The 23,737-nt window shown below is 41.4% G+C and overlaps 1 protein-coding gene across 1 annotated transcript in view; it reads left to right on the forward strand.

Annotated features, from left to right (window-relative positions):
- Positions 1–23,737, forward strand: part of rims2a (regulating synaptic membrane exocytosis 2a) — a 153,469-nt gene that overhangs the window by 110,688 nt on the left and 19,044 nt on the right. The window contains 4 exon segments of the mRNA XM_040013344.1: positions 5,616–5,648; positions 8,091–8,191; positions 13,066–13,232; positions 20,756–21,000. Coding sequence (XP_039869278.1) covers positions 5,616–5,648; positions 8,091–8,191; positions 13,066–13,232; positions 20,756–21,000 — 546 coding nt within the window.

The raw sequence follows: 23,737 nt of genomic DNA on the forward strand, positions 1-23,737 counted from the left end.
CTTTTTTCTTTGACAGGCACTCTGCCTTTTCACATCTCTCTCCTTTCTCTCACTCTCTCCTTCTTTTGCTCTGTGTTTTAGTCTATTTCTTATAGGACAGCGGCACTGCACGGGCAGAGGGGAAGCATTGATCCGACCCTGCGCCGTGGTTCCCACAGAGCTGTGTGACACTTGGCTTATGCCGAGCAAATCTGATTGTGCTTTTGTGTGCGTGTGGACCTTTCTACACTGGATCCATATTATTGTATTATTCCTGGGAGAAGCTGGAATATTGGTATAAGCCTAGTTGGCAGATACATTAACTGTCCTGTATGTGTGTATCTGTTTATGTGTGGCAACAGGGGAAGAGCCCGGGGCGCCTGAACCCCAAAACGATCATCCAGGTGTGTTTATCACTGAGAACACGCGGCGGGTTTTTACTCTTGTGTCATGGCAAATCTTTAAAAATGAAACACGGCGGATGTGAGCCTCTGCGTTTTAAGTGTGTGGAGTTTGCGTTTTGCTCGAGAGTGCTGTACAGTACACGCTGTTGTATAGTACATTCAAACCCAGGCTTGAATGAGCGGCAAGAGTGTTGGCAGAAACTGGAGTTCCCCACGGTTTCTACTTCCTACCTTCCCATCTGTTTACGTGGCACGCTTCTGTCCTTTGACTGTGTGGTGCTGTTACTCAACACTGTCACAGCTATAGCGCTGACTGGCACATTGAATATTCATGTAAGGTCTCTAAAAGGAAACTGTATTTTTAAACAGGGATAATTAATGGTATCTTTGGATGGTAAGATGGTTGTATGTTGAGTTGTCAATATAACTGTACAACTGCATATTATAAAACTATGTTTTCTGATAATCACACACTGAGCAGAATAATTAACCAGTAGCTCACGGCATTTCTATGCAATAACGCTTGCTGTGCACATCAGATCTTGTGGTATATGTGCGTATGTGTGCGTGCGTGCACACTTGTGTTGGCATATGTGCATCTGCGTCTGGGCCCAAGTGGAATGAGCTGTGATATTACGGTGACGTACAGTGTAAAGTTTCAGTGCTGCACCATTTCATGAACCTCCATCTGTCTCCCCACTAGCAGCAGGCAGTGAGGAAAAACCCCAAGGCCCACCGGTAAATGGGAGGAAAGGCAAGTCTTCCGAGCAGTGTGATGGTGTGATTTTGCTGTGTGGGCTCTCTTGGTCCTTCTGTGACATTAGTTAGCAGCAGCTGTGGTCCTTGATGATGAGCTGCTCTGAGTCGCACCAAAGTGTTTTATTCGCCCAAGTTTCATCTCTCACCCAAAAAGCATGGTCCGTTCCTTCTGACTTTATTTGCGTGATCAAACTAGAGACTTGTGTGTAGTGTAACTGATGTTAATGCATACAGAGTGCTGTGATTGGAAGTTTGGTTGGTCTGCCCTTCTCTGCCTCCAGCGTGGCCTCAGAGCTCTAATCTGCCCTCTTCTTTAATACTAATTAATTCTGCTCAGCTCCACCTCACAAAGACAGAGCTCTCCATTTCCATTGTGAAATTGCCAATCATTTCAATTAGACATGGATTATTGCGCTCTTGTGCACACAGTCTTTTCATGCACTCCATTAAGACTGGCAGTCTCTTACAAACATAACTGGTGCTTAGTGCAAAGAAAATTGTCCTTTTTTGCCAAAAACAGTAATAAAAATGGCGTAATGGAGTAAAGGTGAATAGAGACATTTTTAGGATAGTGTTCCACATAAACAGCATTTCCTGCTGCCTGTGCATTACACTTTGCTGCAGTACTGCAGAGTGTAATGATGTTTTTTTTTATTTTTTTTATTTGAGAGGCTGTTACCTCTGTTGGCCAGCAGATGGAGCAAAGTTCATAATGTTTGATAAGGAGCTGTCCTTGATTTCAGTGCTGAAGTAGTAAAGATGCCTTTTTCTTATCTGTTTGTTTGTTTTAATTTATGCTTGCAGCAGCTTTCTATTATTGGTACAGAGCATAATACACAAAATGCTCATTATGCAATGTATCAATAGATGAAGACATAGAAAGTATTTTATAGAGAAGAATAAAAATTTGCGCAGGAAGGAGATCTCCTAATGGTGTCAAAATCAGTGTGTGTGTATATCTATGTGTATGTCTTGCTTTAGAGGTGACATGGGAGGACCAGCAGCGAGGGCTGAATGGCTCTCTGTCTGATGGTGGGACACAACCTTACCCTTCACTCACTGACACAGGTCGGTCGGTCTGATAGGGTACAAGTCTTTTTTACTCTCTCTCATATGAGTACATGAACAGTAATCAACGTATCTAACCAGACAAGTACCCGGTCAAAAAGAGAAAAGCGCATCAATCTTGCGTATAGGCCTCTTCATGCTTGTCTGATCAGCCCTGTACACAGCATGATGATTTCTACATACAAGCCTTTTAAAAAAGATTTAAAATTTGTCTTTTGAAATTCAACAAATATGTCTAAAGGTCTGAGTATCAAGCTTAACTGACTGAATATTTCAGGAACATTTCAAAGCTAAACTGAACCAGCTCAAAAAAAGTCATTGCTTTACTTGTCATTTGTTGTATAGTATTTACTTCAGTTTGTAAGTTTAGCGAAGCTTGTAGCAATAAAATATTGCATAATAATAGTATAATAGTATCTACTATAGCTGTTTATTGCTCATGGACTCACTGAAAGTATTCTAACAGAATATGGTTTCTGTGAAGAATTGCTGACTTTGTCCTTGTGTGTCTGTGAAGGTTCTCAGTCATCCAGGTCATCGTAGTCAAAGGAGCTTGCAAAGAAAAGCGTCTGGACTTCTTTAAGTTGCTTGAAGACGTTTCACCTCTCATCCGAGAAGCTTCTTCAGTTCTAAGGTCAAATGGTGGAGAGTCACAGATTTAAGCCCAGTGGGAGTTTCCCCCCAAAGAGGGACAAAAGGACCCCCTGATGATCCTCTAATCACCTGAGCCAAGGTGTGAAAATGGGTGTGGGTCCCAATCAGCCAGGGTTTCGGGTGAGCTCATTGTGAAACCTGGCCCCACCTGATCACGCGATTTCCTGAGACAGATGGCCCAGGATGTGAGTTGGCGTTAAGGTGTCTGGGGAGGGATCTCAAAACTGAATTATAGATGGCAGACAGTTGGTGTCATAAACCACCGCCTCTGTTCAAAGATGATCGCTCACAGTGGACATAGATGGCTTCTTTCACTCCTCTTTCAAACCATCTGTCCTCTCTGTCCAAAATGTGAACATTGGCATCCTCGAAAGAGTGTCCTTCTGCCATTTGACCTTAGAACTGAAGAAGCTTCTCGGATGAGAGGTGAAACGTCTTCAAGCAACTTAAAGAAGTCCAGACGCTTTTCTTTGCAAGCTCCTTTGACTTGTCCTTGTGTGGACTCTTTCAACTGGATTCTACCCTCACACACACACACACACACACACACACACACACACACACACACACACACACACACACACACACACACACACACACACACACACACACATATATATATATATGTAATATATGTGTGTGTGTGACACACCTTTGATTTAACAGGAGGTGTCTTTGTCAGCCTCTGGATGGCATCCTTCTATTTTTCAGTCTCTTCTTGCTTGGTGTGGTATTGCAGTGCATCTTGGAGTTGACATTTTAAAACTATGAATAAACCCCACAAAAGATTGTTGTTTTGGGGGTTTTTTCTAGCGCCTTAAAAAATAGTAACACATTTTATAGATTTCTTACCCTTTATATTAATTTCTTTACTGATTTTTTTGTCAGCACTGTACAAATAACAAATAACGTTATTTAAATGACACCTGATGCTTGTTGCCCATGGATGGATGGATGGAAATGTTTCCATGGTGACACGCCTTCACCTTCTTTAAGTTAAGCCTCATTTATGTTAGCTTGCTATGCCGCTTGCTGATACGTTTTGACAACAGAACCAGATTTAGGATTGTGGCTTTAAAATAAAACATAAAACATCTGCTGTTCTGAGCTAAAAACCCAGTAGCTCTCTCAGTGCGTCTGCAGGATGCAGAGAGGCATGTCTTCAAAGCCTCTGCTTCCCACAGGCCAATCTGTGATGAACCCACAGCTAGCCTGGTCTTCAGTCAGTCTCTCTCACTTTCTCACTCCATCCATTTCTCATTTCTGTCCAACTCTGCATATTCTCTGTGTGTTTCCTGGAATGACTGACGAAGCTAAACCACACTGCTATTACGTTCATGAAAGCTAGGCAGATGCCTCACATTGTCTTTTAATTCATGTGACACCTCATTATTCAAGCTAAGTGAGTGCTAATTGAGCTAAATGCAAATTCTCTGTGTGTATGTGTGTGTGTGTGTGTGTGGGAAGGTGGAGTAGGTGGGGGGGTAGGACAATGAAGGCTCTCCTGGTCATTACTGTTGATTTGTCAGGTTCAGCCCCTGGGATAGAGATCAGATGTGAGGGCTGGAGAGCAGAACAGGAGGAAAAAAAAGGGGTCAGCATGACTCTAAGAGAGAAGGTTGGTAACAAACCGGACCCCGATGTTAAACCTGTGAACTGAGGTCGGGTCAGTCAATGAGCAGCTGTCTCGACGCGAGATCAAAACATGTGTGAAAGTGTCTTGGTAGCCGCAGAGGAAACGGAAGCACACTTCATCTCTGGAGTTAAACAGAATATTTTGGGGGCCCAAGCGGAAGAAAGGAAGAACATGAATAATACAGAGACAAGTGAAATATGCGTATGAATACAATGTGAATCTATCGGAATCAACAGAGATGCCTGGCAGCAGGCAGTCGAATGTTGGTATTGTGTGACTTTTCAGAGAGATCTTGTGGCTGATGCTCGTGTGTGTGTGTGCGCGCGCCTAAGCGTGTACTTGCGTGTATTTAAACCTCTCGCACTCTACCCAGGTGATGTCTCTATTTTTTGTCAGTTTGAACGTTCTCTTGGTGAAACTGTGTGAGGTAGCCGTCTCTCTTTTGTGTGCTCGCTGCTCTGTGCTTTCAGTTTTTCTTTTTTCTTTCCTCTTTTTTTTCCGTTCATGTTACTTTTCCAGGCTGTTTCCCCACAGTTGCCCCATGCAGGTTCAAGTGACATCCACTTCTCCTTATATACCTCCTCCCCCTCCCCTCTCTCCTCCTCTTCCTCCTTTCCTCACCTGCCTGCAGAGAAGTCTCAAGTTTCTATCTGGTTTGGTACATTAACATCTCTTTCCTGTTTCAGCTTCTTTTTTCCCCTTTAAAGCACAGAACCTTTCCCCTTCCCTCTCTCTCTGACTTCTAATAACTAAACTCTTGACCTCTTTACCTCAGCCTCCCCCGGCCTCGCACCCTTTTTGCTCTATTTTGACTTCTCACTGTGCCCATGGTGGTGTTTGTGTGTTCTTGGTGTACTCTATGATTTTGTTTGTGTGTTCTGTGCTTGTTGTTTTTGTCATTGTCGTGTTGCATTGTTGTGTCGTGTCCCCCTCCCTCCCCTCCGACTCCTTCCTGTGTACTCTGACCCTCCAAACCCGAGACCTTTGGTGATGGCGTCGCCCTCCCAGCCATCCTTCCTCTCCTCCTTCGCCCTCCCCCTTACCCTTCGTGCATCCTCTCACATCCATCTTCCTCTCCTCTGTCTGTGTCTGTCCATTGTGTGATGTGATCCCAGAAGACACGGACTCACCAAGTTGGACGAACTCAGGTCTGTCCCTTCTTCTTCTGCACCTTCCTTCTTTTCTGTCTCAGCTCCCTCTTCTCCTTCCTCTGCTGTGATTCTCTCTGTACGTCTTCCTGGCTTGCCCTCCCCCTCCTCAAACCCGCCTCCCCTCATCTCAGTCGTCTTTTATTTTCCCGTTTGGCTTGACTCCAATTTCTTGCGGCGTTGCTCTCTTCGTTGTTGTGTAGATGATGCTTCTGGCTTCCATACCATTTCTGCTGCTTTATTTTTTCTGCAGACAGACTGTGTGGGCTTATCATTCACTAAAGCATGATCACGATCACACCAGTGTGGTTTCTTTGCAGCACGTGAGACACTGTCATTTTCTACCAAGATTAAAAAAAAAAAAAAAACTTACTGTGAGCGTATGACAGCAGATTTATTCTTTTGATTACTCTCTTTGTGGACATAGATTTGCTACTTTTTCCCTAAATTGATTTCTTTTTGGCCTATTTCAAGTGAAATTTGTTGATTCATGTGGTTTTGAATGACTTAGAGTTCCTAAACGCTGCTAATGCAGTGCAGTCAAAACTTTTACTCACTTTAGTGAGTATGGTTTTCATGATCTTGTTCCACAGATTTGCTTTGAAATGAAACAATAGTGGCCGCACACATTCATGCACAGTCACCGAGTCACTTAAAATGTGGTCTCTTTGCAGTCCAAAACAAAAGGTACAACTTGTTAAGCAGCTAGCCTCTGAGGTCCTGGTCGTTCAGCTTTTTATGTCTAGACCACACGAGGTTAAATGTTTTTATGATAAGCTAAGCTAACTGCCTCGTTTCTCCAGCTTCAAGCATGAAAAAGCCATCAGTCTTCTAGGATCTAACACAATTTATTGTGATGAACTGTCCAATCTTGTCTGTCCAATAAAAACTGGATAAACAGAGCATTGTCATTGCCAACGCGTAACATACAGACGATTTGTCATGTCCCGAGGCGTCTCATAGTAACGAAAGGTACCCTTCCGCGTCATTATGAGATGCTCCGGATTCTCAATTGAACCCAATAGAATGCCACTCGCGGCAGTAACACACGCTCCAGCCGTGTTACACCCTAACCATAACCATAACCTTAACACTATCAGATAGTGTTTTCCAAAGTGATTCATGATCAGAACGTAAAACACATTTACATGTATAGATTCATTCCAAACGGCTCTCATGCCTCCAAATGCGTAACATACTGGCGATTTGTCACACGCGTTTCTATGTTACAAGTTGGGATGAGAACGTGTTGGTATAAAAGAACATGAACTCCTACATTACTGAACTCAAAGTTGTTCAATTTTAACCTCATATTTATCGCGACCACTGAAACGAAGCGATCACAAAAAACGACTTTCTGACTGCACTGGAATTTCAAAAGCAGCTCCGTTACAATCATTTAACAAAGTTAAATGAAATACTATTAGTTAACAAAATACTCCTGGAGAGATGCGAAATCACATGTAGATTACTAACTGCGTGATGCGTCAACTCCTTTCGCTTCACTCATGCAGTCATTCATTTGCTCTGAGCTTGTATTCCTTTATTTTACTCTTTTTCTTTGCTTTTTCGTTTCTCTTTGTGTGCGAGTGTGTACATGAAGGCACGTGAGCATGGCGCCTGTACGTGTGCATTCATCTTCACTCTGTCACTGCGGTCATATGACACAAAAGTAGAGACAAAGAGTAAGCAGGAAAATGGAAATGCAGGAAAAAGCAGGAAAGTCACCATGTGGTGAACATTTTTGCAGAAAAGAAACAGTCACTGTAGAAACTGTTTGTAGCTTATTTTGTCATTTTTAGGTTTGTAAAATGTACACAGTTCCTATTCTTATTGGTATTTGTACTTCCACAGAGGCCTGTGCATGGTTGCGAATGTAAGAATCACATTTGCAGAGCTTAAACTGAAATTGGGAGGTGATAAGATGGGTAAACCGGATGATTTTATGCAATTAAAAAAGGACTAAAATGCCTGTCGGTTTTAATCGAGAGGGATGCTTCGGCCAATTAATGTGATCGTTTAGGGATTTCAATTTGTTGTTTAATCATTTCCATTCATCTAGAGTTTTTTTGTAAAATGCATCACTAGTATTGTTGCAGTTAGTGCTGTAGTAGTACTGGAGTAATTTGGCTTAGCATTCAAATGTGTTTTACTGAGGTCAGATAAAAATATTTGAATATTAGTGACTGACTAAAAAGCAGCATTTTTTGTGGGACTTATTGATTTCAAAAATTAGTTTATTATTCTATGCAGCATATGTTTACGGGTTTGTGTTTGTTAAAAACAGCCAACCATTCAGCTTTTCCCATTAGATCTGTCCCGTCATAGCTCATGGCTCATAGCTCAACAGAAGCCTCTCTCACCATAACAGTATGCCCCTCCATGAGGCTCTCCTCACAGTCCACCAGCTCCCAGCTGACTCGCATCTGTCTCTGTGCTCAGGTATGGACATGGAGGAGAGGACCAGACAGATGAAACTAAAGATGAACAAGTACAAGCAGGGAGCTGGTTCTGACTCAAGACTGGAGCAGGACTACCACAAGGTAAAGAAAACACGCCCAGGTCTGCTTAATTTATGCTTCAACACTCCAGAAAACGACGTTCCTACACAAACACTGTTCCCAAAGTTCCAAAATGCATGCTCACTGATGTTTGCATCATGCACAGATATGGTCACAAGACATATCAAAACAAAGTGCAGCTGGTAAAGACTCAACACAAAGGCTGGAAAACACAGAGCTGGATACAGCTGTTCTTCTAATCAGCTCATCTGAGTCACAGATATATATTATACACGTCTTTATTCAAAGCTTTGACTTTAAAAAGCGACATGCATCCACAGCGCCACAGGATACATTTTATTAATCCTTCCCAACAGTTTCTCAGCAGTGTCCATTGTTAACCCAGAAAAAATAAATGGAACGATAAGATATCTCAAAATCATTGCACACAAATCTAAAACGACAACAATCTAAAGCCACCTAGAGTTATCTCTATGTGGGAAACTACATTTTTCTCCTTGTCATTTAGGCCAAACACTTCAATACATCACTTTGCAATTTCAAGGAATTGTGTGTAAAGTCCACTGTTTACTACTCTGTTCTGGAGAAGTCCTGAACATGTTTAGAGAGCTCGGCCAGAGCCTGCTGTCTCACTGCGGTCTGGTCTGAGACCTAGCAGATGAAGCCCCTCTGTCTGCTTTCCTTTTAAGACAGTGCTATGAAAACTATGGCATTCGGAGTCTATAAAAAGCTGCTGAAATTATTCCCCAGTCCTTGTATGTTGAGAAATATCTTCCCATTGACAAAAACAATGCTAATAAAGGCAGTTACTGTAACACTCCGTCCAGATTTAGTTACAGTAAACAGCCAACCAAAACATAACAAGATATTATATACACATCCACGTTCACAAATGTGCTTGGACTAAGTCTGTGCCAAGATCATCCCAGCCCAGTTCAGCTTCCAGGAAAGCCTGTGTATAAAGTTAGTTGAGTAGAATCAGACTTTGTGAGCCAGTTGACTGTCACTGGATTAAACAGTATATGGTAACTGTCTTCCTGCCACTTATGGTTAAGTACTCATGCAAAACTTTGTATGTCTAAATCAGAATATTATTCATTAATTTTTTTAGTAAAATGTACATGAAGTATTAAGAGTACAATTACATGAGATCACAAGTCTTCAAAAATGGAAAACAAACACATTACCTGATTGAAATTTGGCCGATTGCTGTTTAAGATCATCTTCTTGTGCCACTTTTGACTGTTTTAAGCGTGGGTGCAGTTTTTAGATCGCACTCTACAAGTCCTCATGCTTGTATGTCTGCAATGCATTCTGGATCTCATCCAGTTAATCAGAAGGATGATACCTCAAGTTGTTTTTAATTTTTGGAAAGTTCACAGTCTCTGTGGGACAAGTTCTCAGAGCAAAACCCTGATTTTGCTCCACCCAGTCTTCCACTGAAAAGTGCTCGTTTTTAGTTAGACATCACAAGCATTGAGAAGCAGGCATACAGGGAATGACTTTTGCAAATTAGTTTTGCATGCTGAAGTAAGTTATAAACCATCTTATTACTTAATCCCCGTAACCCTGCACTGTTCCAAAAAATAGTAATGTCAAATTATTTTACTGTGTATTTTACAGTTGCGTACTGTTTTTCTAGAATATCATTACATTTACATAAGTAGACTGTGATCTGTAAAATAACATAACATCACTGTAAATGTAATAAAACACAATTTACTTGTTTGTTAAATATATATTTTTGTACATATGCATATTTAGATCGTAAAAATACATCCAGAAATGTCTCCCATCATGCCTTGGGACATGTGCTGCTGTTTAGATGTTCTTGTTTTATTGTTTATGGTTACGTTACTTTTAACTGTTATCTTGAATGTTGTGTTTACGCCGTGATGCAGCGTCACTGACAGTTGTTGTTTCGTAGAGAGAGTGCTGTACCATGAGTGACTTCTGTTGTGCTGTTGTTGAACCTTGAGGCATATAGTAACACTGGCAAGTGTTTTAATGAAGAGCTCCCCCTACCAGCTAGGAGTTAAATAACAAGCTCAATCTCTCTCTGTGAGCTTTCTTGTTAAGATTTCTCTGCATGCCACAGTGTAACGCATTGCACGGACACGCTGTGCTAATTAAATATTTTGAAAAAGAAATGTAGAGGTAGGAGTTGCAATAAATATAAATAACATGACGCTAAGCTTTGGCCAATGAATGTGAGCTAACAACAACAAGGTCGCGGGTATGGCTGCGACCGTAGGGAAAAACCCTAATATGAAGGTATTTTACTGTGCATTTTACAGTAATGTTCTGTTCTTGTAGAATATCATTAAAGTTACGTAAATAGACTTTGACTTCACATTTTGAATGTAAATTAACGTTAAATCACTGTAATGTAATACAACATAATTGTCATGATTATTAAATGTATCCGTCCGTACATATGCATATTTAGATTGTTAAAATACATTCACAAATGTATCATGATCTCACAAATATCTGTCCGTTATTTGAAAGATTGAACTGTTGAATTCAAATGTAATGCTATGGAAAAGTATATAACATGATCCCTATAAGCTTGTGTTACATCACATAAGTATTATTATCGTTGCTAGTTAGGTCGTTCGTGGCTCAAGAGTTGGCAGTTCGCCTTGTGATCCGAAGATTGCCAGTTCGCGCCCCGGCTCGGACACTCTCCGTCGTTGTGTCTGTGGTCAGGACTCTTCGCCTACTAGTGATGGCCAAAGGGGGCGATGGTGCGATATGGCAACCTCGCCTCTGTCAGTCTGTCCCAGGGCATACAATCAATTGTTATTTAAACCAACTGTTAACTGTATATTTCTGTAAAAATGTTCCTAATTTAATGTCTAAAAGCACTTGGAAAAGGCAGAATCCCATGTCAAATTAGCGCAACAAATTCTATTTTCATTACTGAAAATGACTGTATTTTTATGGGACAGTTATTTTCTGTTATTTCACGGTCGTATTTTGGCGCCCCAGCTGCCGGAATATTACCGTTGTTTTAGGATTTTTTTTTTTAACAGTGTGCTTTGTATGAAAGCCTTAGCCTGTATATAAACAATTGACAAGACATGACAAGAATCTTTGTTTTATGAAGTCCCGTTTTGAAGCCTGGAGAATAGCGTTTTAGTTGTTGCCATCTGGGTGTTTCAGAGCCAGGAGTGACCATATTTGGATGACTCTTTGGAGTCCTAAGTTGTCGGCTAATGCTAACAAGCTTGGTTAGGAAGGTACATCACACAGACATAAACACCTGTTATGAGCAATTCTATGTACCACACAAAAAAGCCTTCCAGTATTACTAGCCAATCAGCAAAACTGGATTACATATTTCATGGACAGGCCGTTGGCAAGCCATATTGCACCTACAACCAATTGTTATCACACAGATCTGTCACACTGCTAGGCATAGCTTTAAACTGGGTAGTTGTTAGAAAAAGAAAAGAGCGTGCAAAAAAGAAACCAACTGCGCAGAGCGAGGTTCCCAGGTGTGCTGTGATGCAATCAAGAACAATTGGACTTTCTAATATTTCCAATGTTTGCTAGCTTAACTTAAGTGCCTGCAAATATCTTTCAAAACAATGTCCAAAAATTTTAGTTTATTGAACAGTTGCTGATGAATGTTCCATCTTTGGTCTCTGGCAACAACACTGTATGGACTGTGATTGATCAACAGCTTTATCACAAGTTTAATCACAAATGTGCGCATTATTTCTTTGTCTGCATTGTTAATCGAACACAGTAATGGAAGAGCAGGCAGAGCTTGACATATTCAAGTTAAAAACTCATAGAAAATAAACATGTTAATCCACGTTACACGCGTGTGCTGCCCTTTTTCTCTCGTAGTTTGCTGGGAGGAGCTAAAATGGCTCTTTTGATGTTGAAGATTGTCGACGCCTGACCTGGACCAATGTTAGGTTTATTTCTGCTGTGAAACTGGGCATTTTAACATAGGAGCTTCAAGGGGCCATTGAAGAATCTGCAGTTTTGTCACTTTGGCAACAGTTTTATTTTTTGGCAGTAGTTCCCAATTCAAAAATCTAGTTTCCAGAATTCATTTTACTTGTTACTCTAAAACATGCATCATGTTTGTTTATAAAGAGTGTGAGTAAGTGTGCAAATGTTAGACAAGATCTTGCACAAAAAACACTGACTGGGAGAATGAGAACTGTAGTGCTTTAGGTGCTCAGTTAGATTAGAAAAGAACAATTTAAGTAACAGTCCATTTACCATCTAATATATCCATGCTAGATAGATCCAAAGCATAAATTAGCTCAAATGTAAAAAGTCAATTAAAATACCAGCATCACTATCAACAAGACAAGCCTGTGAAAACCTGCAACACACACACAAACGATGGATGCTGATCAGAAGCTGAATGAAACGAAGACATGCTTTCGTGTGCCATTCCAGCCTTTTGTACACAAAAATGAAAGTCAAGCTGAAATTGTGGATGTCATTTATAACTTTTCCTAGTCTCTGAACCTGGTAAGACCAAATCTCAAAACCATGAACCCCTGCGGTATTTAACTGCAAGCCCAATGTTTTCCCACTACATAATTAAAATACTGACCTTTAAAGTCGCTCACCTAATATGCCTAACGTAAAAATAGTGTGCATATTTCTTCTTTTTTATTTACATTCAACAGCTTATTTCTGAAATACTGCTTGTCTTGATCAAATAGTTTTCTCTTACAAGGCAAAGACGTAGAAGTCATTTTAGAAATCTCTACCCTTTGGTAACTTGTTGAAGTTTTCATTGGGACTATTTTAGCAACAACATTTTGTACTTGTTAAAATTGTTGACTGCTCAAAAAACCCCAAACTTGTGATATCTGATGTCACCATACTTTATGTCTTATTCTTTGCCCTCTTTGCAGCGTTCAGGCAGAGATCCACGGGGCTCCGACAACTTGTCAGCCAAGTCGTCGGACAGTGATGTAAGCGACGTGTCCGCTGTGTCGAGAACCAGTAGTGCCTCTCGGTTCAGCAGCACGAGCTACATGTCTGTCCAGTCAGAAAGGCCGCAAGGAAACCGCAAGATCCGGTAGGCTGATGCAAACTTTGTGCCGCTCTTTAAATTACCATCAAGCTGGAATGGACAAACCCCGCCCCCCTCAGCGGTGAACCCCATATTCATTACCATGTCCAGACGTTTTCAGATTTGAAACTGTTTGCACATGGTTACTCGAGGAGAAAATGCCCCTCCTGTAGCGCTGCGTGTCATTTTCTCCCTGTGATGAGTTCAAGTTTGGCTCCATTTTAGAGAATCTGGAGCCAAGTGGTTGAACTCTGTTCCTTCACGCTGTGGGGGAAGTTTATCCATATCTGGCAGTAGTCACTGAAACATTAAACATATTTCTACTCTTTGGGTGTCGTCTCATATCAAAGCAAAAACAAACTCCTCTGCATGGTGCTTTGCTTTAAGTCTACGTTAGTTCTTCTGTGATTTAGAATCAGTCTGCTTTTGATCATGGCTGCGTTGCATCTCTGTGTTCGTCTCTCTTTTGTTGTTGACATTGTTCACGCTTTGTTTGTTTTTTTCTGTTTTTTCTGTTTCTTTTGGCTTTGCATGTGCTGCTCTTTGTGCCTCTGTTTCCATCTTCAGCCAGTTGCGATCGAGGAGCCATTCTCGGGAGGGGGATGAGCAGTTAGGAGAAGTGAGGGAGGAAGAGGAGGCAGGAGAAAAAGGCAGAGGGGCTAGTAAAGATGGAAGGGTGCAGAGAGGGGGGAAGGAGTGGGAGGGAAAGGTAGACGCAGGCGAAGAGCATCAGAAGGATTTGGTGGAGAAAGAAGAGGACTTGCACCAAAGGAGTATCTCAGAGACTGACCTCAGGTAACACATGTGTAGCAGCTTCAAACTGTAGACTAACAATGATGAAGAAAACTACTAACAGTAGTATAGATCCCGCTGTAGATCCCAGTGGACGACTGTCTTTTGCACATTTATATGAGGACGTGCAAGACAGAGTGTGGTGACTACCCTCCTCTCTTTACCTTGATGATGGTGTAACTGTGGCCCTGTTGACCTTTAACAATACTAAGGTAGAGTAGCATTAATATTTTACACTGCTTAAAAAAGATAAAGGAACACTTTTTAATCAGAGCATCAAGTCAGTTCAACTTGTGGGTTGGTGTTAAACTTTTTCTTTGATGGTAATGAAATTATCAACAGGTGCATTAGAGGTGCATAACCTCAAAAACAGGAATGGTTTTCCAGGTAAAGACCAGTGATGTTTTTCCCTCATCTTTTCTGACTGTTTTTTCAATAGTTTTGCATTTTGCAAGGGTCAGTGTCACTACTGGTAGCATGAGGTGGTACCTGGACCCTACAGAGCTTGCACAGATAGTCCAACTCCCCTAGGATGGTACTTCAATGTGTGACATAGCCAGAAGGATTTTTGTGTCTCCCAGCACAGTCTCAAGAGCATGGAGGAGATTCCAGGAGACAGCCACTTACTCTAAGAGAGCTGGACAGGGCCGTAGAAGGTCCTTATCCCATCAGCAGGACTGGTATCTGCTCTTTTGTGCACGTAGGAACAGGATGTGTGCTGCCAGACCTACAAAATGACTTCCAGGAGACCGCTGGTGTGAATGTCTCTGACCAAACAATCAAAAACAGACATGATGAGGGTGACCTGAGGGCCCGACGTCCTCAAGTGGCCTCTGTGCTCACTGTTCAGCACTGGAGCCTGATTGGAATTTGCCATAGAATACCAGAATCAGCAGCTCCACCTCTGGTGCCCTGTGCTTTTCAGAGATGAGAGCAGGTTCATTCTGAGCCCATGTGACAGACGTGGAAGGGTAACATCGTTCAGCATGACCAATTTGGTGGTGGCTCCTTGATGGTCTGAGGAGGCATAATCCATGGAGGAACCCACAGGCCTCACACATCCTGACGGCCATTAGGTGTCAGGATGCAATTCTTGGACACATTGTCAGAACTTATACTGGTGCAGTGGGTCCTCCTGGTGCACAACAATGCCCGGCCTCATGTAATTAGAGTAAGCACACTGTTCCTCGAGGATGAAGAAATTGATACTACTGACTGGCCTCCACGCTCAACTGACCTACATCCAACAGAGCACCTCTGGGACATTATGTTTTACTCAGTCCACGCTGCCAAGTTGCACCTTAGATTGTCGACGAGCTGAGTAATACTCTGGTCCAGATTTTGGGGGAGATCTCCCAGGACAGCAGTGGTCATCTCAATAAGTGCACGCTCCAGTGTTGTGAGTCATGCACACATCCCATTGGGATCGAATGTATTTTTAAAGTGTTCCTTTTAACGTTTTTGAGCAGTGTATAATTGCAGTGACATGAAAACAGTTGGTGTCCATGCAGTCTGTTCACACATCAGATAATGTGAACTTTACAGTTACTATCTAAAGAATAACCTTCAGCCTGAATTTATAGTACTGCACTTAATCAGAGCTTGCTTTCACCGTATGCCTGCGATGCTCTGACACCACGAGGAAAACTGAGCTCTTCATGTTTCATGCTTTTAAACAACAGTTACTTTTATCGACCTGCAGGAAGTAGAGAAGACCTTCGAACCAATGAAAAAGAGCAATGAAAACAAGAAAAACTGCATGTTTACTATGGAAAAATACTATTAGGATTATGAGTGTGCTAGATACAATCACAGCCTGTTGCTTTATGTTTCACATAGGTATCAGCCTTTTGCTGATCAATATTTATGAGACATTTATGAGAAAGTGAGCACCAGGTTATGGCACAGATTTAATGCAGTACTGTAAATCCAGCATTACCACAAGGTGTACTGCAAGACCCTCGTAAACATCACTTTTTGATTTGCTAAGAGGTTCAACAAAGTGCCTCCCTGTATTAAACATATAACTGTACATACAAGTGATGATGATGATGATGATGATGATGATGATGATAATAATAATAATAATAATAATAATAATAATAGTAATAGTCATATTCACACAAAGTGTGCATAGAGATGTACAGTAAATATAAAGTTGAAGACTTATTTAAATCAGAGTTTAGGTGAACTGTTGATATTTTACTACACATCATAAAAGCTGTTGTTTTTCTGAGTGGACCTTCATGTCTAAATGTTTAGTGAGCTTTGGCTTCTTGCCTTGGTATATTAGAAGCTTGGCTTCTAACATGTTAAGACTATATTTAACATGACACTATTTCCTGGTAAACCACAAGAGACTGTGGTTTCATTTTTGCACTGTGCTGGACTAGCAGGTCTGAAAATTGTGTCAAGAGCAAATTCAAGAGCAAAATTTATTTGGAAGGCCAACAGAAAGAAGCTTAGCTTGCACTCCTGATAAGATGTCTTTATTATCAAATCTCATTCACAGCAGGATCCAAGCAAGCGCTTCTCACCAATATTAGTTCTGCCCCTCGGTCTTAACAGAAAACACATTAAGATAAAAGCTACACCCTCTCACGCGTGATTAACTCTACACTAGTGTGCACCGTCTGATTGAGAAGGTGCACTCTGCACATGCGCGTAGGAGGCTAAATGCACATGCAGAAACAGGAGCAGATCCACTGAAGTGTAAGTAAATTGTACTTACACAGTGGATCGTGGATTATACAGTGCAAACAGAAGATTAGGAAGTCCTAACGCTTTGCCCACTCATCCATCGGTTTGCTCTGAAGTTGCTGTGTATATTGCTTTATTGTGTGTGCTGTGTTGTGTTGGGATGCTGCATCAGTATTTTATCAGTCCATGTTCTTCACTTGCTCCCCTGCAGTCATGTTTTGCACGTGCAACTTGTCGACTCAAACCTCCTCCTTGTCTCCAGCTACTCCTCGATATTTCCCTGTTTTTATGTGTCACATCACAAACCTCATACTGATGACCACGGGGTAATCACTTTCAGTGAATTCACCGGAAACGTACAAATGAGATTTGAAAAAAGCCGACTTGAGCACACGCGTCCCAGAGATTTGATTTAAGCTACAATGCTGCAGTTGCAACGTGTTTCATCTTGACTGAAAGTGAGCTCATTTGGTCCTACTTTTAAAAAAAGCTGGCAACTCTCATCTGTGTGATCAACCCTTGTTCCTTCATGACAGCTACAGTATAAACTGATATTCCACCTAGTTGTGAGTAATGCAATATTCTGCTTTTTGAGAGATAAAAAATCAAACCCTCCGCGTCGTTTTGTTCATTCAGGTTTGCTCACTGAGTCATGATTTTTGCAGCTGCACACAATAGAAAAAACAAAATTGCTGCATGTTAATAATCTTAGGATCTGTGAGATAGAGCATGTATGAGATAGAACATTTAGCGTATCTGTTATTCATGCCACTGCATAGTCAATTGTGCCACTGGGCATTGAAGCCACAAATCTCAGAACTTGAACCGTAATCAAGCAGAGAATATCTATAGGTAAAAAAGCTTTTCTATGAGAGCCTCCAGATTTGAAGTCAGAATACTGAAAACAGTCAATCACATGTATCGAGATGATTTGAGGAGTCAGCAAGTGACACGCGATGTGCTTCAAGTTACAAAAGATGCATTCGCTGCTCTCCTTATCTGTGTGTGTGAAAGTAGTAAAGCAGTGTGATTTAGCAGAAACATGGCCACCAGCTACATCTATTTATGAGTCATCTCCTATGTATTGAGGTCACAGTGTAAATACACATCTGCTACACATTAAACAGGCTTGGCATACGAGCATCATGATAGCCGTGTGTGTTTTTAGTCCTTTGAAGACAGAAGTGAAAATCTCTGCTCTGAATGAGACTGTCGTATCCAAGTTACAGCTTAAGATAAATATGAGATCCAGACTTTAATTAATCACTTCAATTCTGCTCACTGCAACCTCTGCAAAAAAAAAAAGCACAAAAAAAATTTGACAGGCATGAACGCATGCTAATGCTCTGATTTGGGGCACGGTTGCCATGGTACCTGCACTTTTCCATACATCATTTATGATTCACCTTTAATAACAGCTGCTCCTTCCTTGTTGTTAGTGAGACTAAATAAATAAAATGTATATTTCACCCCAAAGTTGCTTAATATCTATTGACTCATTTCCTTTTAGAAGACTTTATTTAAATGTTTACCATCGGTTTCTAAAAATGATCAATACATGATACAGTATGGAGATTGGCCTATTAAAGACAGCTTTGTGTAGCAAAACCTGTCTACATTTTTGCAACACCAAAGATTTCGAAGGTATTTTGGGGTTGGGTTATGCTTTGGGAACATGTTGGCCTAGATGAAAATGCATGGTGAGCAATCTGCATGATGAGGAGCTCTGTGTTCTTTGAGCTGAGGTTGAAAATCAGAAATCCCTGGAGAGACCCAGTTTTCCAAGTAGGCATATTTACACAGCAACCCTGGATTGAGTGCCAAGACCTGTTCAGAGAGTGGCGAAACTGTAATGAGAGGAGGTGCGAGAGATTTTATGCACTTGTTTTTATTGAGGACAATCAAAGTAAGGTGTCCTTTTACACCAGTTTATGAGAGTATGAAGAATCGTGAGACTATGATTTACTTTAGAACAGTGTGTCCATTAAGAGCAGATGTTTGTGCATTTTGACAAAAAAAAACAAACGAAAAATAAAAGCGCCGTCAATTCAGTTAGAGCCAAATGTTTATTCAATCCAGTTGCAAGTTCACCCTTTAGGGAACAAACCATCATAGACCCTTAGCGGTTTGGGTATAATTCATCTGTTCCGATAATGGGTAGAATGTGTCCACGTACCGGCAGTGTTCATCACTTTAGATTAAATATTATTATTGGCCATCCTCCTAGAGAAGGATTAAAGTTTGCCTTTGATATAAACATGGTGACAGGCACTGTGTGTTCTATTAGACAAGTAGGGAATTAGACGAGACATTTATTCCATCAGAAGAATACATTTCATCTCATTTCCTATTTTGTGTCGCTAAATATTTTACAGAACATAAATTTCTAATTGAAAGCTCTGCGCTCATGCATTTTAACCTCAGCTGGCAATCATTGTTGGAGGCCACGATCCCCCCTGACCTCGCTGCTGTGCTGATGTAATGAAAGAAGCGGCGCGATCGCCGTGTGAGGAGCAGATGAAATGCAGCCTCACTGCGATGATGGTGAAAGAGCATATTTTAGAATGTCACCTGTAGCACACGGGCCCGTGGTGCCGGCCGAGCGCTTGGAGTCGTCTTCAAAGCCTCTGGGCTGCAATAACCGATCAAAGGCGCTAATCTCCCAATAAGCATTCAATATTTATGTGTTGAAGCACAGGCTGATACTTAACAGAAGCCACTGGTGCTAGAACTGGTATAAACAAAAGGTTTGCTACTGCTGGCTGGGGTACGAGGTGCTCTTTAACAGCACACCTGATTTATTTCACCAACAGCAGCTGAAAAACAAAATATGAAGTGCAGACCGCCAAAACAGGATACGCATGTGCCAGTGTATACTATCCACGCCAGCATAGCAAGGAGTGACATGAGCAGCCATTACTACGTGCTCACACATTCATGACGGTTCCATATGTTGTTTATGAGCTAACTGCCTGAGAATGTGCGTGAGACAGACGAAGGCCTGGTCGACTGCTGATGTTTTGGCACGGCTGATTGCCTAAACTAAAAGCATCACTGTGTTCATGCGCAGGATAATGAGATGTCGCAACCATATCAGACATAAACTCCAGCGTTTATCAAATACAGCAGAGTGTCTGATATATGTGAAATTTGGAGTACGATTGAATTAATTGATGGAATCAGTCGTCAAAATGTATTAAACCTTCTCCCGTTTTACCCAGCACATCTTTCTATGAGTGGTCTTTGCAACACAGTTACATGATGGAGGTCAGACACTTAAATTAATGAGGGTGCTACACGTAACTTATCCCATTAAGAATTCAGAGCCTATGATACAGAATGTAATTTGTCTCTTAAAGATAATTTTACTGGCAGGGCTAAAATAGGACCCTCATTTGAACACTGGCCTATTTCCTTTCAAACTGCAGGAGCTGGAGAATAATGCTGATGACAGGCAACTTTTCTGTGTGCAGCTTTGAGCGCTTGATCACAACTCTTACCTACTTGTGGATGTCCGTGAACTTTTCATTTAATAAATTAATACTTTGATTATTAAATGAATACTCAGAATACTACCAGAGTCTTAGTTGATTAGTGTCTTTAGACATCTTAAATCAAAAAACTAAATAACCTAACAGATAAAATGCAGAGTATTAACTCTATGTTACTCCCGATTTCCCAAACGGCTTCAAAACTTTTACAAACCCATTTACAGAGCTGGAGAGTAGGCTATGGTTGGTCTTTCACTGCATGAAAAGGCTTTAGAATATACACTACATCAGTGTTAACCTCATCTATACTGTAAGTCATGAACTCCTGTACCTGAACTCTGTCCTTTTCTCCTTTTCACCCCACACCTTGTCATCTACTATCCCTCTCCTCTCCTCTTCCATCCTCTCCTTCTGTTTCCTCCTCCATCATCTCTCAATTCAAATCCCCCTCCACTGGCTTCCTCTCTCCCCTTCTCTGCCCTGTCCTCTCTTCTCTGTCTTCACCTGTCCCCTTCCCTCCCCCCCATCTATGGTGGTGGCTGACAGTGACTTTGCATCCAAAATGAAAAACAGGCAGATGGGCTCGTCGGGTGGGATGAACATGACCAAGAGCACAAGCATCAGTGGCGACATGTGTAACCTGGAGAAGACGGACGGCAGTCAGTCGGACACGGCGGTTGGCACGGTAGGCACTGACGACAAGAAGAGGCGCTCCAGCATTGGTGCCAAAATGCAGGCCATGGTTGGCATGTCGCGCAAGAGCCGGAGTACCTCTCAACTCAGCCAAACAGGTAGGGCATCCAGTCACACAGCCAGCGTGCTCCCAGTGTTCAGTGTTGCATCTGTCCCGTGGCCTCTCGTTGTCTCTGTGTTGACTTTGCTTCGTCTCGCTCTGTTCTTGATACCAAGTACTAATTCTTCTATTTCCAGTTTCCCCTCAGATTTCTTTTTCTTTTTTTAGTGCAAGGGCTTTGAGCTGAAGAAAATACTATTAACAATGTTTTCTCTTTTCTCTAGGTAACAGTGAATTCAACTCCTCTCTCCCCTTTTTGCTTACCTCCCTTTGTTCTTTTCTTTGATATTTTACTCAGTTTGAGTTGTCCTTTCCGAGCCCAAAGCTGCTCATTTGTTGTGCTTATGATGTGCAAATTTGTGTTTTCATGTTTTCATTCTGGGAAACTGGATTTGATCCTTCCAAACACAACTAAAACACAATTTTCAATATTTGTCACATTTTTTTTCGTTTGATGCTCTTTTGACTGTGATTTTTTTACTATTGCCATCTGCAGTTGTATTTGTTTCCGGGTGCACGTGAGAACATGTGAGACCACGTGCACGTGCGAGATATGAACAAGAAAGGGTGTGTTGTAGCTGAAAGTAGTAATGTGTATTTATCTGCTGTGGAAAAGGGGCTTTCGCTATTCTACACTTTGCAAGGTGTTCTGTTTTTTGGGTTTGTTTTTTTTTCCATCTTGCTTTCTTTTCAAAATTGCTCATTACCTGGTGCCACACAGTGTGAAAAAACAGCCTAGCAGGTGGTGTGCAGCGAAGTTTGTGGATGACAGATTGGAGTCTGGTCTTTTCATGCGAAGGTCAGGCGATTCGTCCACTCCCCCTGCGAGGCTGTGACCGTATCTATTCATCTCACCTATTCAACCTTAAGGTGGCCAGTAATCACTTCTGTCCATTAGCGCTTTTTCCAATACCACAGCAGGGGGGTGAATGCATGTGTATGATGAGGAGGGACGAGCGAGAAAGTGGAGAGATGGTACGCTCACGTGGCGTTGTGCTGTCCCCCACCCCTCCCTGGCTCGTGATTTAACTGGCACATGGGCTGCTGCCTTATCTCTGCGGGTTAATAACTGTACTAACTGTTAATCACATCAATATGACAATTAGCCCGTCTTTGCAGCTATTATACGATTTTTATCGTATAATAGCTAGGAGATGCTAATGTTTTTGACAATGAAGGTTTTTGTTGCTGAATAAGATGAACCCTCTGAAGTTCAATTTTGAGACCAGTAGAAACAAATGGCATTTATTCTGACTTTTATATGGATACAGATTTTGAAGATACTCATTTTAGCAGACACATGAACATACTTTCTTTCCTAGTGCGTACAGAGCACATACTGAGTAGCCCAGACCTCCTCGGGCTATCAATATTTTACTCATTGCTTTTAAGTGCATCAGAGGGAGTTAGTAAGAGTGTGCATGCATCTCCCTTTCAGTATCTGTATTTGTTTCTGCACCAGCACGTACACTGCTAAGTTGTCTTGTGTCCTACTTTGTTGTGCGCTGTGCTGGGCCCGTTTCAAAGGTGCATTCAAAAGCATGGCTGATTTTTCTTTTTGTTTTTTTGGGGGGGGTTGTGTGTGCAGTGCCAATGGGGGATGGGTAGATCACCCAAGCAGCACGACTCTGGCTTTGACAAACACTGGTTAGTCAGGTGGAATGGATGTGCTCCCAGGTGACCGCCATGAGTAGTGTGTACAAATTTGGCAGCTCTGGCTCTCAGTCGTCATTCTCTCGGTCCACAGTGCAAGATGGTACACTTTACAGGAAGTAGGAGTGCTTTAATATGCTTAGACCAACAACTGCTAACTGCTGCATAAATATGCTACCTAAAGTGATGGAAATTTACTTTCTTAGTTCTCGGGGTTGTAACAGGAACTGAGTGAGCAGTACAAAGCAAACAGTGGACACATGGGAGTCAATTTTATGAGTTTATTTCTCTTTTTCTTTGTGTTCATTCTGAAAACAGTCACAGTCCTTGCATGCTTGGCCAGTTAAGCTGATTCTAATTCAGGCTCAGGTTCAGTAATGCATCAAGAAATGCTTTTTAATCACTAGTTAATTAGATGTTAAGAAGAAATAATTACCTCCTGCAATGAAGTTATGTTTCTGGCAGTATTTGTGTGCGTCGTTAAGCAGGATAGCTCGAAAATTTTTGAATGAATTCTGATAAAACTTGTGAAGTGGGGTCTCGTTAACAAGTCATTCTAATTTGACTCACATCCACCAAGGTCTTCAAGCTCCACTCAATGATCTATTGGTTAAAAAATGTGTTATATCATCAAAGAACGTATTGTTGAGAGAAATAAAACGAGCTGCCTGTTTTTATATATACTATAGTATAATATTAAAAATTAAGCTCAACATATTCATGTTCAGTTACTTACAAATCAGTGAATTTCAACCTACGTAATGTTTGTGTAATCAACCTAAACATCTGTCACGGTACCCTTATCTGATTTTTTTTACCACACGCAGAAGACTAAATGAATATATCCATCCTTTCTCTACTGCTTATCCTTGTCAGGGTCACGGGGGGCTGGAGCCTATCCCAACTACCTTGGACAGGACAGGCTAACAAAAATGAATATATAGAAAATACAGTATCATTCCCTTACAAGTAAACACTATCCGGAGAGTGGCAGAGGTTTTCGCTCTTGTTATACTATGTTGTTACTAAGCAACAGCGAATTGTTGAGTTTATTTGATAGTTTACATTAACTTTAAATATAA

Source organism: Simochromis diagramma, unplaced genomic scaffold (genome assembly GCF_900408965.1).
Source record: "Simochromis diagramma unplaced genomic scaffold, fSimDia1.1 OVJJ01000618.1, whole genome shotgun sequence".
In the NCBI taxonomy this organism is placed as follows: domain Eukaryota; kingdom Metazoa; phylum Chordata; class Actinopteri; order Cichliformes; family Cichlidae; genus Simochromis; species Simochromis diagramma.